Here is an 18054-nt window from a genome sequence, read left to right as displayed (position 1 = left end):
TGCTAACACATGGGGCTGACACTTGGAGGATATGAAAGAAACTCGACAAAAAGTTAAGGACCATGCAGCAGGCGATGGAACGGAAAATGGTAGGCGTAAACATTCAGAGATTGGAAGATGGCACAGTGGATCAGAAAACAGGCATGGGTAGCCGATATTCAAGTTTACATTGAGCCCAAAAAATATACTTGGGCGGGTCACGTTATTTGCGGAACAGACAACGGGATGGGCACCAAGGGACGAGACGCGCAGCCGAGGATGGCAGCGAGTCAGGTGAGGGCATCAGCGTAAGTCGGAGATACTTAGGAGAGGCCTTCAATCTGCAGTGGACATAGAACAGGCGTACAGACTTTTGGGCTAGCTGGTTCGGTACATATGATGGAGCCATAGCGCTGAAAACACAGGGACAAAGGAAGCACGTCAAACGCAAGCGCACGTCAAGGGCACGTCCTGTCTTCTTCCTTGGTCCCTGTGCTTTCAGCGCAATAGCTTCAATGGATGGACATAGAACAGGCTGAGGATGATGGTGAACCTGGCGATCAGCGCATGCAACGGAAAATGACCCGTCTGAGCACCATTACTGACATAAAAAAAACACGTCAGCATCATTCATCGACGAGCAACGTAAAATTTAAAATTAACCACATTAGTACATTCGGCGTAAGCTAGTTCGTGCAGTGAGGTTTCGTTCAATATATTAAGCATGTCAGACATCAGGAAAAAAAGAAGTATGCCGTCCAGGCTTACTCTACCATCGCTGGCTTAATTTTTTAATTAAATATATGTAATTGTACCACAGTTGCAGTATGAAAGTCTTTTTTTCAGTTATTTGTAACTTTATAGAGAGCATAATGATAAAAAAGGAAGAAAGACCACTTGGCAGCCACAGTCAACAGGTCCAATCAGTGAACCTCGTCGTGACGTATGCTCCATGTTTCTGTAGCTGGCGTGCGCAAAAATGATCATCGGGGCAGTGCGGCTTCCTTCGTGGGAAATTCACCATAGGCGCTACCGCCTGCTCCCGCTGTAAGAATTCTCCCGAGGAGAGCGATTCGCGGCGTGTACATCGATGCCTTCACGGTGCGCTTTCTCGTCGTGCCAGTGACCAGTCGGTGCTCCATTCACTTCGCTCAGTTGCCAACTGGCGCGCTGCCGCCATAGCACCGCCAACCGATTTGCCACGACGACGACAGGCGATATGTATGTAATACACCGCGGGCGCTTCTGTTCAGTTGCTAGGGAGCTACATAATCTGTCAGCAGGGCCCTCACTGCTCCCTGAGAGCTAGCTCCAACGTACAATGAATGAAAAAAAACAACAACAAAAAAAAACACGGGTTTCTTTCGAAATTTACGTGGAATGTCCGTCTTGCAGTGCAGGAGAATGTGTATACTCTTGAAGCTGCGTCACGGTGACTTGTCGTATACTGACAATATCGGGAGGAGCTGGCCGCGCTCGTGCCTTGCCTACTTCTGCGCAACCACGATTTTTTTTTCTCACGGATGTGGTGAGTCGATGTGAGAGACGGACATGTTTGCCGGGGAGACAAGGAGAAGCCTCTGCCGCGCGGCTTGCGCTTCAAGTGACCGCCATGGGATGGGCGCTGCTGACCCTGTCGAGCGAGCTGTACGGCAGGCTTCGTGACGTACGGCCGTCCAAGGACCGCGTCGGTGACAGCGTCAAGGGCTGCCGGCGTATACACGAACGCTGCTAAAGTGGCTGCTGCTGCTGCTGCTGCTGCTGCTGCTGCTGCTGCTGCTGTCGGTCCCCGTCGTACAAGCTATCGATGACACCCCTCTATTGGCGTCCGCGACTGGCCTATAAGCACGCGTGTGTTCTTGTTTCTTTACATTTCTTTCTCCTCGAGAATGTTCGAAGCGTATCGAATTCCGCACGAATGAAAAACTTGCGTGATGTAAGATCAGCCTTTTTTAGTTACTGTTCGCTTTCGCACTTTTGCGGAAAATCTAATATTCGCGCTGATAGACATCGCTGAGCATGCGTTTAAGCGCTTATAAACAAGAGCGTTAAACAAGCAATGTTAATGCAAGAATGCTGCTTTAGTAACCACACGAAGCGCGGAGCGAATAATAAACGTCATTTATGAACGCACTTAATATCTATTAGTTCATTATTATTGTACGAAATAAAGCTACAATGAAGCACTGAATATAGTGCCTGAGCATGGCATTCTGTATGAACAAGCGATTCGGAAATTGTATAAAGGAATATGACAATTACTAAACCAACACATCCAGGATTCTCAAATTTGCCTGGTTCCTCGGACAACGAAAAGGGACAAAGATATATAAGACTAAAAGAAAAAGAAAAGGCATACATAAAGCGCAATAAACCGGGCAGACATTGTCCCGAAGAAACAAGAAACGTTGCGCAATAATCGTCCGACCATTACTCAAAGGGAAAAACGACTCGCGTTTTACTACAGCCAGCATTAAACTCGTCGTGTGAGCCGCCAGTGATGACCAAGTAAGATGAGCATACGATATGCGGTGATGGACGAAAGACACACTACACAATGCTCTCATTCACTTCATTCAGCGATAACAACAGCTACACAGGTGCTGGAGCAGGGGTCAACTAGTAGCTCATCAACTGCGATAAATGCCACTAAGGAGCGGAAGAAAAAAAATAGGTATAAGGTAACTGGTGCGCCTACTGAGGAAGCGGCTAAGCAAAATTTTAACGAAAATGTTTCCGACAGTGACGGAGGCGAAAGAAGAAAGGCAGGGAAGGGTACTAGGACTAAAAGTCCTTTTTGCTGCAGTAGTCTAGGGAGCGGGGTGGAGAGGAGGTAGAGAGATAAAAAGCTTACTAGTCAGTTTAGAATTTTTCGCAAAGGGAGAAACTATTGATTCGAACCCACTCTTACGTCTATATGGCGAGTCAAACATGAGAACACGGATTTTTTTTAGTCTTACGTGTCGAATACAAGCGGATATATAGAGAGAAAAAATAACAGGGTGAGGAAGGGCAGGAAAGTGGACCAGACAAGCATCCGGTTTGCTACCCTACATTGGTGGTAAGGAAATGGGGACTAGAAAGATAAAAATTCGGCAGATCCCACGCCTTGTGGGAATCGGTTTCATGCGAAGCAGTCAGCGAGTAGTTCTATGCTGCATTTTTTGGATTTAAGCCAAGCGTTACGAGGTGGATCGACGTGTTTTTGTATTATTGAAACGAAGTGCACATTACGGTGCGACGATGTGAATATCATACGTAACTTTCGTTAGCGTATTCCTCCGGGGTCGAGAAACGCTTGAATATAGCTTGCTGAATCATAGCAATACAAATGTATTATTTATTAGACTGCTATAAAAGCGGAGCCAACACTGGAACCACAGACGTTAACCTGACATGGCGCCTGTATCGTAGGAGTACATATGCAGTGTTTATTGCTTTGTTATGAAATTAGATAGCCAGCACCACAACCACAGTTGACGTTGCACCGACATTACGCCTGCATAGGGTGTTCTTACAAAGCACATCCTAGACCTGGCGTGGCTTTGTGGTTTAATGCCTGATTGCCACGCAGAACGCTTGGGTTCGAACCCTGCTGGGATCCTAACTTTTTTCTTTGCATTCATCGGGTCAACGCTGCCGATGTCGGTTTTTCTTAACGCTCTCGCATTTAAATTTCCAATGTCTGTTCCAGCCGTTCCTGGATAGATAAAAACGGTCAGTCACGTGTGGCGCATACCCGTACACCGCGGCCCGTTGTAAACGGGTATGTGCCACACTTGCCTGAAGGAAAGGGTTTGACGACGTACGCGACAGGATTTTCACGTTATTCATGTCATGACCAGACAGTCATATTCGTCAAATCATCTTGCCCTCCCATGCCAATTTTGGTCTACACCATGTTAAGGAGGCGATCACGAGAGCACCCGGACGTTGGTGGCTATATAGATATATACGTAGATAGAAACGCTCAAAGTGTCTTAGGTTAGCTAAGAAATGCTTCCCATTTAAAATGAAGGAGAGGGCGAGTACTGCATGCGTAGTTGTCACTGTGCTCGCCCTCTGCATGCGTAGTGGTTCCTCGCACATACGCGACTTCAGCGCTCTGGCATTCGACTAGGAAATTGCGGCTTTTCTTATTTCAGTGTGAAAAGTAGGGCTGTGAGCGAGCCATGGTGATCACTGAAGAATTGAAAACACTGGGTTAAAGGCACACAGCACATGCACAAAATTTCGGGCTCTCGGAGTCTGCAGCTCACTCAAGAGCAAGCGCAAGGCATTCGGGACCGAAAGCATCGTAATAACCTCAGGCAATTCGTGGAAAACCAGCGCTGTGTTTGACTCTGCCAAGATCTATATCGAATATGTGATATCCACAGGGGTCTGCCCAGGGTACAGTTTTCTCACTATCTCAACCAATGAAGATTAATGATCTTCCCCACAATGTTCTTTCTTCATCAGTTGAGATGTTCGCTGATGACTGTGTTTTCTACCATGAGATTCCTAGCCCTTCCGATACCACGATTTCCATTGTGACAAATATCAATGAATACATATGACAGCCGCATGATCGCATAAACACCAACCATGTATGTCTACGGCATCGGTCAATTAAAGCGATCCTTGCTTTAAGTCAGCATTTCTTTTATTGAACACCTTTGCTTTGTGCATAGGGGCCAAAATCATCGGAGAGCTGCGTTTTGCACGAAACGCATCTGTCGGACAGTATTCCCAGACTGTACGGAATCAAATGAGATGGCGCGTTATTTGAATGTTTTCTTGACACGCCGACAATAATAACGCGGTCGAGTAACACGAAAAGTTCCAAAAGAAGCTCAGCATGCCGTGGTTATTTATGTTCGGAATACAGAATACTGACTAATTGTGGTGAAAGTGAAGTGAAAGACAGCAGCACCAATATGGAGTGAAGAATATAATTCAATATTAAGCGAAATTGCTCCCAGAACAAGTACCACACAGAAAACGATAACAGCAGTGACCAGACATGACTCATTGTAAATTCCAGCGTATTCGCTGGCGCTTTGTAAATTAATATTCAACAAATTCTGGAGTCAAAAACATCATAAATAATTACGATCTGCTTATGAGGCACGCCGTGGTGAGAAACTCCGAATAGTTTGGCCACCTCGGATCTTTCACGTGCACCTAATTAAGGCAAAGTATAGAAAATCTTGCATTTCATGCCAACTAAAATGCGGCCATGCAGCTGGAATCGAACCCAAGACCTCACCTGTGCGACATCATAGTGACTAAGCTACTGCGGCACATGCAGATGATGTACAGAGCTAGTCGGTTCGCTGCAGCAGGCAGTCTAATTGTACAAGATTCTTCCGCTATAGACGTGGCATTAAATCTAAGAAAGTTAAGATTGACGTAGCTGTTGAGATATAAGTTTTTGATAGCCGTTAGCCGTTGCTAAATGGACCCCCCCCCCCCAAAAAAAAAAGTAAAAAACTACCCGTCTCGAATATCAATGTTCTCAGTTATTATGAATACGCAACATTGCGTCTGGCTTCAATGGCGGCTGCATTTAATTCAGAGATACAAACACACGTACAGAAAGTGCTCCTAAGTCAGCAATATAAGGTATCTTAATTAGCTAACTGCGCAAGTAAAGCAAAGCGTAAGAAGTCCTAAATGTGTGCGCAAAAGTTGCTTATCGCCTTAACTTTACTTCAAACGGTCATTTTAGTGCCAGAATATGTGCGATGTGAACACACTTTTTAGAAGAGCTGACTGACGTATCGCGAGTTCGCTGTAAACAAAACAACGTAAATCAGTGAGAGAGCGAGTGCCTAATCGGAGAGCTTCCGCTGCGAATGCTAAGCGCTGAGATGGCAAGGAAAAAGCAAAGAGAAGAGCAAAACAAACAAGCGGCAGTCGGGAGAAAAAATCATGGCGACCGACTCTGCGTGCCAGAAGTGCCCCGCACGCTCTCGCGGTCATCGCTTATCTCGGCATGCCGTTGAATGCGCGCCAGAGTGACCCGGCGCCTTATTGAGAAGAGGTAGCGGCGTTATCCCACGCTAGCTCATCGCGTCCTGTTCGCGAGCATCGAGAAAGTTTCCAATTATCCGAGCGGGCCGCGGTGTGCCCTTGCCGCGGCGCCGACGCCACCGTCGTGCTCGGCAGGAAGATTGCCGCGGCGCTTCGTCCCGCTGATACCGCGGCCGCCTTCTCCTCGGCCGAGAGGGCCTCGCTTCACTGCCCTGACGCCCACTTTCGTCGTCCTGCGCTGAGTCCTGCCGCGTGGACGCCGCCTTACGTAACACTTTCCTTATCGACGAACTTTTGCTTTTCGGCGCTGTCTCGAGCTAGACGAGAGTAAAAGATTGGCATTAAATGGACGAGCTTACACGGGGGCGCGATACGATGCGCACTGGCTAAATGCAACGCGACAAACGTTATCGTTTCGCCCTTGCGCAGAGTGTAGTAGCCGCGTTGCCCCAGCGCGATGAGCTACGGGTTCCTAAAATGTACGCGACAGCAGATACTGGCATCCTTCGACGATGTCTGCTACTCCTTTGCACGGTCAGTTCCAACGGACTGCACTAAACGCGATCGCGGACAAGATACAAAACGGAAAAGGAAACGATAACGAAATAAAGCCCTAGGTCTACTTTATGCTGATTGATGTACCCATAAGATGTACTGACCTAACGTCGGTTTGATACGATATCGTTCTATAAAACACACAGCGGGCTAGTCGAGCGCTCCCCCGATGCTGCCTTCGTTCGTAGCTTCATTACTCACCCTTGGGTCAGTGGCCTTCGTTCCAGGCACGTGGCTTACTACTGAAGTGTTTTACTTTTCTTTACGAGAGTAGTATACATTCAGCAATGCAGCAACAAATTTCCACGTGCATCGAAGTCCTACACAGCAGCTCGCACAGTGCATTTATTTACGATATTTACCACGTGGTTGCTGGCTCAGGGTCGTTGCAGCCCGTTTGTCAGCGTTTGTCTGTTTCATTAAAATCGGCAACTATAACAAACGGTATGTTCTCCTGTTGTTTAACCCACGCAAGGTGTCTCATAAGCTATAGTTTTCAATGCCTATTTTCGCTATTTTTCAGTTTCACCTTTGGCCTATACCCGCATACCACGGCCCGTGGTATGCGGCACGTGACCAGGGGCACGTGACCGGGTTTCGTGACGTATGGAACAGGAATGTCCTGTTTATTCATGTCGTGAGGTGTCAGTCATGTTTGTCACTCACTCATGTCCCCTATGCCTATTTTGGTATACAGGGTGTTCAAAATTAAGCTTTATGGTTTTCTTAAAATTCAGCACCGGGACGTACGGGAAAACCACCATTGCAGATAAGTTTTTTATCCAGGGGGACACAAAGTGAGACAATAATTATCGCTGTCAGCCGTCCAAAAAACAAATATTGAGTAATGGACTTTTTAATGAGTGTAGCAAGCGGGTATGTTTGTACTGAAATGTTGGAGGCAGCCGCGATTCTACACAGTTCCACTTGGAAGACTTCGTCTAGCATGTCTGTGCCTCGACATATCCCGCTGCAAAGTTTAATTGCGGTTTGCATGATTACGCATGCAAGACAGTGATCACTGGCGCAAAGGTATGACCCACGATGTGCGGAGGCGGTTGCGTGCGGTGTTTAATCTGACAACATGTCGAAAGCATAGGCAAAGATGGTAACGGTTACCCTTTTGCCACCGGCTGGCGATATCATGCAATGACTGCTCGTCACATCAGGGAGGAACATTGCGCCGATCCTCACCGTCTTGCATGCGTAATCATGCAAACCGCAATTAAACTTTGCAGTGGGATATCTCGGGGCACAGACATGCTTGAAGAATTCTTCCAAGTGGAACTCTGTAGAAACGTGACTGCCTCACACCTTTCAATACAAACATGCCCGCTTGCTGCACTCATCAAAAAGTTCATTATTCAATCTTAGGTGATTGGGCGGCAGACATCAATAATTATTGTCTCAATTTGTGCACCCCTGGATACACAACTTATCCGCAAAGGTGGTTTTCACGTTCTTTCCAGGGCTGATTTTTAACAAAACCATGAAGCTTAACTTTGAACACCCGGTGTTCCTAGTTTAAGAAACGACCACGAAGCCATGCTGACATTAGATAGATAGATAGATAGATAGATAGATAGATAGATAGATAGATAGATAGATAGATAGATAGATAGATAGATAGATAGATAGATAGATAGATAGATAGATAGATAGATAGATAGATAGATAGATAGATAGATAGATAGATAGATAGATAGATAGATAGATAGATAGATAGATAGATAGATAGAAACAGTAAAAGTGCCTTTGGTTGGCAAATAAATTATTCGCATTTAATATTATTTCTGTGCACAGCGTGTGGTATCAGCGCATATACGATTTAAAATACAGGTCATGTTGCGGAGATTCGGTGACGTTTGTGTATGATGGCTCTACGAGTTCTCTACAGAGAGTTTTATAACGCACTGACCAAAGAGTGTATTGGGTAGAGAGCAATTAGGGATGGGTAAAGAACAATCGGCGATGTAACGCGCATGCTGGTACATACAAATGACGTCACGGTGCAGGCTTACGCATCGTCGCGTTTAACCTTTAGCCACACTTTTTTCGCGCTGCAGTCGCACCTTTCTACTTTGCTTATTCTTTTTCGACAGCTTATTAAAAATGCACTGATACAATACTGTACGAGAAATAAGGTTAAATACATTCAACCGCTATTCAGTTGCCGAAAATTGAGAAGCATACTTACGGCAATGCCACAAACACTAGGAAAAGCTAGTCTATGTATAATTGTATAGCATATGTTGATGTCGCATGCAAACGCTTATTTAACATATTCGCAATAAAAGCATCAACTCCTGAAGAACAAACACGAGAAGTCAACTGGTGACCTTATTTTTCATCATAAACGTAAATAATAAGACTCAAACATCGGAAAAAATTGTAGCTGTATTTTTTTTTTCCTGGGCACAATTTAGTTACAAAATCGACACTGTTGTACACTCTACTACTTCAGGAATTTTCGCGACTCCTATGTAACATAATTTCCTCCGCAGTTTCTATTCTATCCAGATGTGTGAACAGAAAACGAAAAGTTTGCCAACTCTCACCTCACCGCTGAACAAGCTCGAAAGCCGCCATACGTATAGCGTAAATTCGAATAACTTAACAATAACTTAACGTGATGGTTCGCGTTCAACCCGACTCATGGCTCAGGAGGCTGCTCCGTATGGACAGTGGGATTTTGCCGGAAGATTAAGTGTAAAATATAAGGCATTCGCCTGTTGTCGCCTTGCTGGCGAATAACGCGTAGTGGTTTGCGTGAGCGAGAGAGCTCGACATTGCAACGGTGAAGCTGGAAGCTTCTAAGTTATCGCAACGGCCGCAGCTGGTTTAGCCGTTCTAGCTCGGTTCTTTCTGCTTGATTTGTTGGGCTTCCTTTTTCATTGGCGCCTTAGCAATATCGTCATGTCAAATCGTGATAACACACTACGGCACATTTTCTTCTCCCCATAAATAGGTACTTGCTATTCTGCAAAGCAAGAACTCACGGGGCAGTTCCTTCAGTTTGCGTCACATGAATTACATAGGCTTCCTATATTCAACACGAAATATGCCGCCTCTTTTGCATACCGGCCCTAGCCCGTTCCCCGTAACACGGAAAGTCCGTCTAGCCATCACGCGCAGATACCACAAACACTACCGATTTAATATTAGGCATATCCTGTCAGTATTCTACTGACCACTTCGTTCCTTTTTCCTTTTTTTCAAGCGAGATAATTTCTTTGAGCAAGAATTATTATATTTTCACTATTGGCTAGATGGGGTACGAGCGCACTTTTTAGGTCAGGCTGTTTCCTACGCTTCCTACGTAGGCGTGAAATATATATTTGACCTTAGACGTCAAGCACCTAACAGGCGCGTACTAAATTTCTAACGACGCACTTTCCTCTAATAATGGCGAGTACAGTAAGTGTTCCTTTAACTGAGTACTACCCAGCAAACTGCTCCCAGCACCATAGAAGCCGCGCCCAACATTGCAGTGAGCTCCCATACAAGAAAAAAATTTCTCACATGGACGGCGAACCATTACTTGTTCAGTGATTGCACAGCAGTCAGAAAAAAGAAAGAGATACTAAGAAAGGAGGACTGACCTCGAAAGAGGATAGGCGTGTCGTCTCTTGTCACGCGTTATATACAAACGTTCTTGGAAAGCAGCGTCTGTTGAAATCTGATGTAATCGACAGGGTTCGGCACATTCGAGCCTCCGGCCGCCTTGCAGTTTACCCTTACGCAACTGCCCCCTGTACCGTCGCCGCAAGTCACATCACGCCGGCATCGAGCCCGTCAGTCTTCGCGTGAGCGCTGACAGTTTGGCGGCGGAACGGGAACCACTCGACGAATACATCGGAGTTCATCCCTACACGAAACTTCTCTTCGGGCGCCCGTGACGGTGACCAGGCCACAGTCGCGACACATGTTATATAGCCTGGCTGTTGAGAAATATCTTGAGACCAAATTCTTGGGACCTACGTTGGTGTGTACTGCGGGAGGCATGAACACGGTAGCTCGAGCACCGAAAAATCTGGGCTTTAACAGCGGTTTAACGGTTCGCCGCAGTGGTGCAATGGTCGTGGTGCTCGGCTGCTGACGCGAAGGTCGCGGTTTCGATCCCGGCCGCCGCGGTCACATTTCGATTGAGGCGAAATGCTATAGGCGCGTTGTATGTGCGATGTCAGTGCACGTTAAAGAACACCAGATGGTCGAAAATTCTGTAGCTGCCAAATTACAGCGCGCCTGATAATCATACCGTGCATGATATGATTATGAGGCTCGAAAATCATGGTTTCGGCACTTAAAACACCAGATATTATTCATTTATTTTTTTATTTCAAAGTACCTTACAGGCCCCATGGGGGGGGGGGGGGGGGCACTGAGTAAGGGGGGCATCACATAGATACACCTCAAACTGGAAAAAAAATACAAAAGAAAGAATTGAGTAATGGGGGCAATACATATATACATTATTATGACAGGGGTTTCACGAGCAACGTGCACAAGAATTACACTAGAAATTGACTGATGTTAGTTCACATTGTCAAGGCGAATACCGCAACGGCTACTCCATAGCACTCCATCGTCATTGTCAAAGCGCGCCAAGCGTGTCAACGCACTGGCTTACACGAAGTAAACTCTTAATAAAACCACCAGCGTTATGGAAATGCGCCACGCGTCTAAACATGGGTGCTTCCGTGCTGTGCATTCTTACAGGTATAACTTCTGCCTGATTAGGCGTGTGCCTATGGCGTAGTAGTTAGAACACGGGCACTCAGTGCATGTGGCCTTGAGTCCGAATATTTTCATTTATGTTTATCCGGCGTCCATGTGCGCTGCGCTGACTTCACTCGCGCGTGCACGCGCGTGTTGTCAAGTTGCGTTCATGAAATAATTACCAATGACAGAAAAAGAAAAGATGCCACTAAAGCTAGCGGCATGACAAGTGGACTTATTTTCGTCGCAGCAGCAACTGTTTTCCGGCGTCTTTTTGTGCCCACATAGAGCTCCTTTTCCCCAGCCCTTTATGGGAAGGAGGAGGAGGAGAATAAGACGGCGCGTCTTATCGAGCTGAAATCGAGTTATTTGGAAGCTTACCACTTCCAAATTAAATGCCGACACCGCCTTAATTCGCCCGGTTGTCTCCACGACGCATATATGTACGCTAACGAGGCTCCATTTATGTTAAAGGCGGTGTTAAAGCCGCCCTTAATTCAGGTCTTCGGTGCAGAAGCAGCAAACGACGGCGTAAGGCAGGGTTGCTGTAGTGGGACGAGTAATTTCTTTTTTTTTTTACTAAGAGGCATTAGAAGCATGGCCGAGCATCCCAAATACGAAGTTTTACGTCCCCCGGCATGATGTGCTTGCGGACAGCCACTGCGTAAGGCAGATAGCGGGTGGCGATCCGAGGAGGACGTGAGCATGGACTCTGAATAAAGCAATAGCTATCGCTCAACTTAGACAGGGGCGCCTGAATTTTATTACCGTGTTCAGCATGACGGTAGAGCCCGCCTCCTTAACCTCTCCCGTATGTGCGCCACAAATACGTATATACAGTGGAATGGATGACGTATAGCGAACAGTGCGTGTGTACCGATCAGATGCGAAAAGTTCGAGAATAACGCGCTTGAGTGTCGCAGAGAATGCTCCAAGCTGATATATTCTCCCTGCGTGTTACCGCTGTCAACTTCCCGGTGAACGTAATACGTCAACACAATGGTAAAAAAAGGCGGCATGTGCTTAATTAGAACAAAATACAACAGTGATGGTGCTATAAATGCGATCGACTTTTCCTGATTTTTTGTAAATCCCTTAGATTATTTGCCCAAGGAAACGTTCATATACATCATACGAATGTAGACTAAAGGTTGTTTACACGCCTTACCGCCATTTTTCCACCGTTTCGCAGAACTTTGTTCAATAATAGGTCACCCTTATAGAGTGCATTGCAGTGTTTGGTTCATAAATATTTCTTGGACTTCTTGGGTTTTTAGTTGTCGTTAAGCGATATAGTTAAGAGTTTGCCTCTGTCTGCATTGTTTTATATATCTGTAGAAATGTATTCAGTCATTGTATCCCCCGAGAAATGCCCTAAGAGCTCTCTAGGTGCTAAAAATAAATAAAAATTAATTATATTTTACTTTTCCTCTTTCCGGATGCGCGTGAAGCGTGTATCATATCATATAAAGTGTTAGCTGAAAGCCTTCTTACTTTCTGAATCATCAGCTTAAAATAACTGAGCAAATAAATAAATAAATAAATAAATAAATACCGGAAGGACAGCCAAGTTTTTCCTGCATGCGAGTAAGCCGGACGTCATGTGCATTGCGATGCCATACCAGGCTCGAGTACTCGGAAAGGAACGGAGTCGCCTCCTCGCAGGGCAACCTATGCGAGACTCCGAACGAATTCTTTCACCGCGTTCAGCGGGCCGGCCTTGTTTACCGAGCTGGAATCACGTTCGGGCCACGCCGACTGCGACCACAGGGCGCCTTCTCCAGCTGAGCCCGCGGTGCATTTTGTGCTCATCGGGGGACCCATTCACCCTATTTCTTTTTTTTTTCTCTCGCTCGCATAGAACAGATATATCCGAAGTGCTCGTGCGTGCGCACTTTCTTCGGCCCGGTCCCCTCCTCCCACGACACGGATTCCTCGGGGTTACCAGAAGGTCAGCGGGCCTTCCGAGGTCCGGTCGGTCGGCCAGCCAGGTCGTGAATGACCTCCGCTCATCGCCGTCCTTTCTCTCGGAGCTATACGACGGGGCTCCGTTATTCCGTAATCGAGTTACAAGCAAAACACAAACCGCGCCGAGGACCCCGAGCGCCTGAAACAAGAGTGCGGCCCTCTCCCCCCCGCGCCCACCGAGCCCCTCTCCCCGACGCTTCTTCCGAGTGAAAGCTGGTTGTGCCCGATTCCGCTCTGCTTGGCGCCACGGCGCTTATAAAAGCCTGGTCCGGCCCGTCCCCGCTTAGAACTGACATCTCGCCGTGGACCGTTGCATCCGCTCCGGTGAGTCGCCGGTCCCTCGCCTGCCCACGGAATAACGCCTCGCAAGTGCGCGCGTGCCGGTCTCGGTCTGACGGGCGTGCCTCTACCGCGGTGTATCGCCGGTAGCGCGCGACTGACCCCATCGAGACTCTGCTGGCGTCGTTTAGCTTTGCCTTTTCGTTTCTCCCCTCGGCGGATTTCACTTTCACCGACTCTGCATGCGCGGGAAGCGCGGCACTCCACGTGCGGGCGAGCGTCCAACACGTAGCCTCCGTGTTTGACTCTCTTCCCGTCGGAGCATCCGATAGCTACTTAATTATACTGTGTTTCGACGTATCGGAGCAACACGCACTAGACAACTTGCACAGTGAATCAAAAATAGGAAGTTTTTGTGTGCCATACTCAAATTGGTTGCGATCACTAAAGGCATTCGAAGTATCACGCTAGGCACTAGAGAAAATGTTATAACGGCTTCTCATCTGTCAATTTTGGACAGACTGGAGTCAAGAAGCAACCGCCTCGTTTCACCAGCAAAAAGCGAACGTTTTTTTCATAACATGCTTTGACATTTTGGCCGCTAGAAGTTATTTTAACATATGTTGACGTTATTGGCCGCTGGAACAGTTTTCAATCAACAAATGGCGTAATCATTTGCTACCGTTCTTATTTACTAGATCTTGTTCAAAATTTCACACTGAAGAAGTCGCCGTCTTCCATTTGTCATTTCAAGAAAGCAGGGCTGCGCGAACTTGTCCGAAACGGCACTCGGTCGGGTTTATTCCGAAAACAATATATATAACAGTTTTGGTATGATTATCAAAAAAGGTATTTTTCTTATATGTATTTTCTGAATATAATTATGCTTGGTGTTCTTTGCATGTTCTTTGCAGCATACGCCCATTCACATCAAAAAATGAAGGCTTTCATTGGTAAGTATACTCTTGTACTACGTAGCGGCGTCGACGTATACCTAATTCAAGTCAGTTGGTCTTACGACGCACATGGCAGTATAGTATATTAAAGCTTATGTTGAAGGTCGTAGAGCTGGAAAGGCCTAATCTTAAAACGAGTAATTCCACTCGGTTTGGTATGCGTAAGCAGCTTCAAAATAAGTTTGGTAGTTTCACTCTATTCTACGTATCAATTTCCTGATGTTTCTGTTTAAATTTTCCTATGTGTTGGCCAGCTCATCTCCTTCGTACCAATTAATTAATATCGCGAATACTAAGGGAGAAAGCTGCATCAAGATGGTTGAAATTGCTAAAACAGCACACAGGTACCAATATTCGTGTCCTTTCCAAGCTGGCTCAGTATGGGAGATCGCTAGCATTTGCACCGAATAGGTTACCCCATTTGTTCAAAAAAAAAAAAAAAAAACGCCATAGTTATGTTGTCACTGACCTTTACGACTGCTGCAAAAAGCTTGCACTACCTTCAACCGGTATTTGTTACCTGCTCAAATTTAAAATTCCCAAGCTGCTCTTTTGGATGCGCGTCCCGTATTTAAATTTACTAATTAAACCTTTGTCAGTTCTAGCTGCTGTCGCCGTAGCTGCCATCGCTTTGCCAAGGGTAAGTGGTTTGGAAACCTTCGTAGTAGCAAGAAATTACGATATGTTTATGTTCCTTAGGAAAGTGTGCATTCGCATGACATTTGAGAGGCGTTTTCTAAGCACATTTCAATGTTTCTCGTTATCCGGATAACTTATTTTATACCTAAACAGTGGAACTTATGTCAGAGCGATAAGTAAGGAAGAATCATTCCTGGCATTACTAAAATAATAATTTCAGCAATTGCAGATAAAGAGTGCTACAACACCGGCGGCGATATCGCGAATTACTGTTCGAACATTGACAAAGGTCATCCGCCATGTTAAAATTTATTAGCGGCCTTATCTGCTAACTATGCCATCAGCAGCGTAAAAAAACTCAAACGCTTGGTCACAGCGTTACATTTATCATTAGAGCATCTTGGAAAAGCACCTATATAAATCTTACAGCTGAAGTTCTTGGAAAAGACACATTCAAAACTGGCAAGTGATGGGAAAATTACAAGGAAGTGTGGCCGAGTGAAAGTTTTCTTAAGGCCGTCAGATACTTCTAGTAAACTTCATAATTGCAGTCGCCATTCAAATACGTTAGCAAAAAAAAAAGAAAACGTATGTATTACAAGCCGGCGATTTATTAAGGCTATTTACCACGCGTCGCACTTTCCCAAATGCCCTCTTTGCAGTCCAAGCGAGCGGCATATGAGCTACCGGACGGCGCCGAATTCCTGGTGGGCGGTTTCCGGACGTCGTTCACGTGCCCGGCCAAGAACGGCTACTTCGCCGATGTCGACAACAACTGCCAGATCTTCCACGTGTGCAACGTGGTCACCCACGCCGATGGAAACACCGAGGTTCAGCAGTACAGCTTCCTGTGTGGCAACCAGACCGTGTTCAACCAGCTGAGCCTGACGTGCGCCTTCGCCGAGGAGGCCGTGCCGTGCCAGAACGCTCCCGACTTCTTCTACGTGAACGACAACATCGGAGTCGAGACGGCTCCATTCCTCACCGACAACGACGTCCAGCGGGCGGCGCAGTTGATTCCGTCTTACAAGGCCAAGGCTTGAATCCGCGAGCAAACGATCGCCAAACGCCAAGTGCTTGATGCCACGCGCCGGGGATAGTGCATGCATTTGTACATGCTGCGGGATATTGTACTGCTAGGATGCCTTTGTAAGGGGTTAAATCTTTGCTTTTAGGTTGAACCAGCAGCTTAAGCGTGCCGAAGTCGGGGCCGCAGCAGCTCAAGAGCGCCTTGGCGCATATAGCGTGAAGCAGTATATAGAAGCGCTGCGTGGCAGCCATCTGTGGGCATTCGTACTGTTAACAGGGATCACAACAATACCGTTTAGAAATGTTCTGCTTTCGTATCACGCGCAAGGCTAAGCAAGCATCACTTCCCAAGCCCGCTGAGCTGAATACCTCGCTTAAAGGTTTTTGTGAGGAAACTTTCACTTTGCCGGCACGGGGAAGCTGATGGGGCTCATAACGTATTACGCCATACTTGAAAGGCGCCGTGCTCAACCTAATAGCAAAACCAATATGAGTGTATGTGAAGGCATCCAACTTCGCGCCAGCTACCAGCACCAATGTGTCATGTTATTTTTGTTTGCGATGGCCATACAATTCGTCAATGTATACTGCGCCCTTTCGTGTTTTAATAGTGCTATGAGTGCCCTCTCCCTTTTTTCTTAATGCTAATGGTGCATGGTCCATACCGCTTCACGCAGCAACTGCATGTCGCTGCATATCATGGGAGACGAGGGCGAAATATAAATAGCGCTTAAAATTCAAAGTTGTGTGTGGCGGCTTTTTTTTTTTTTTGCTTTGTGAGAAGCTGGGCATGCATGTGCTTGCGCGTCAAGTGCAGTTCTCAGACAAACCAAAAGGAAAAAAAACAAGGCGACAATGCTGGTGCATGTTTGAAAAGATAACATGGGTTATACTTAAGAGCCTATACTTCGGCTTTGAAAAAGGTACGATGTGCGTCATGTTAATCCTGGCATACGGCAAGTATTATACTTGAGCGTCTAAAGTTTCCGCGTGTTACGCGTGTTTTAACATAGTGTATCGCGGCTGGTGTGTTTTGTTGAGGTAACTAGGAATCCTGGTAGCGATCAGTTTACATAGCAAGAAACTAGCCCAGCGAGTAGTTTTGGCGCAGGAGTTGTGATAGTTCGCTGCATTTCGAGGGTCGCTGTGACAGCGTGTCATCCAAGAAGGTATTACATGGAGACACTAAACATTGCTGTGAACACATCCCATATCTATTGGCTCCTCCTCGAAATTACACGTGTGTGCCATTATATTCGCGACTTTTTAGGAAATGTTTATGAAGCTTCGCTGCAGCCTGAGGCGCTTGCATGCGGTGTAACGCTTGGGTTAGTTATTTTCCTACAATATGCAACGCAGACGTGCACGCATATAGTCATTGCTTCAGGGGATACTCGGTGGCGCTGTTCCCATCTATGTTCTTGCACTAACGTCATTCACTGTGGTGCCGTTGTAGTTGTTGTTTCGTCCATTGTTACTGTTCACGTCTCCACTGTGGGTCTCTTGTCTATTGCTGTTGTGGCTGTGGGTCTTGCCCTGTGTATATAGCACTGGTTGCTCTCCAATTTCTCTCGTGCTGTGCATGCTCTTTTGTTGTACAGTTGATATACAGAACACGTTGCAACATAACACTGCCAATAAACTTGTGCGCATGATGATTTCCGTTTTATTCAATACTCATCGTTACAGATCCAGGTAGGTAAAAGAACGAAATGCTTCGACAAAGGTAACTAAAGTAGTAGTTTCTCAGCAAAGAAATAATTAAAAACTTCGAATCTTATAAAATAGGAGCATGGAACAATAATGTTTAACAATGTTTTATGGCTAGGTAAGCTTCACCGAGGCCTCGGGTAAAAAAAAAGTCACAGTTTCGTCGCAAGGGCGAAGCAATGAATGCGGTAGCAAGAAACTA

The 18054-nt window shown here is 46.3% G+C and overlaps 1 protein-coding gene across 1 annotated transcript; it reads left to right on the top strand.

Moving 5' to 3' along the window:
• Positions 1-13483: 13483 nt before the first annotated feature.
• On the top strand, positions 13484-16215 carry LOC119405244 (uncharacterized). The gene is made up of 4 exons (XM_037672057.2): positions 13484-13563; positions 14433-14471; positions 15074-15114; positions 15776-16215. The coding sequence occupies exons 2-4, from the start codon at positions 14456-14458 to the stop codon at positions 16154-16156; spliced, it is 438 nt and encodes a 145-aa protein (XP_037527985.1). The 5' UTR covers positions 13484-13563; positions 14433-14455; the 3' UTR covers positions 16157-16215.
• Positions 16216-18054: the final 1839 nt, after the last annotated feature.

Source organism: Rhipicephalus sanguineus, chromosome 1 (assembly GCF_013339695.2).
Source record: "Rhipicephalus sanguineus isolate Rsan-2018 chromosome 1, BIME_Rsan_1.4, whole genome shotgun sequence".
Classification (NCBI taxonomy): Eukaryota; Metazoa; Arthropoda; class Arachnida; order Ixodida; family Ixodidae; genus Rhipicephalus; species Rhipicephalus sanguineus.
This window is presented reverse-complemented; position numbering and strand designations above follow the sequence as displayed.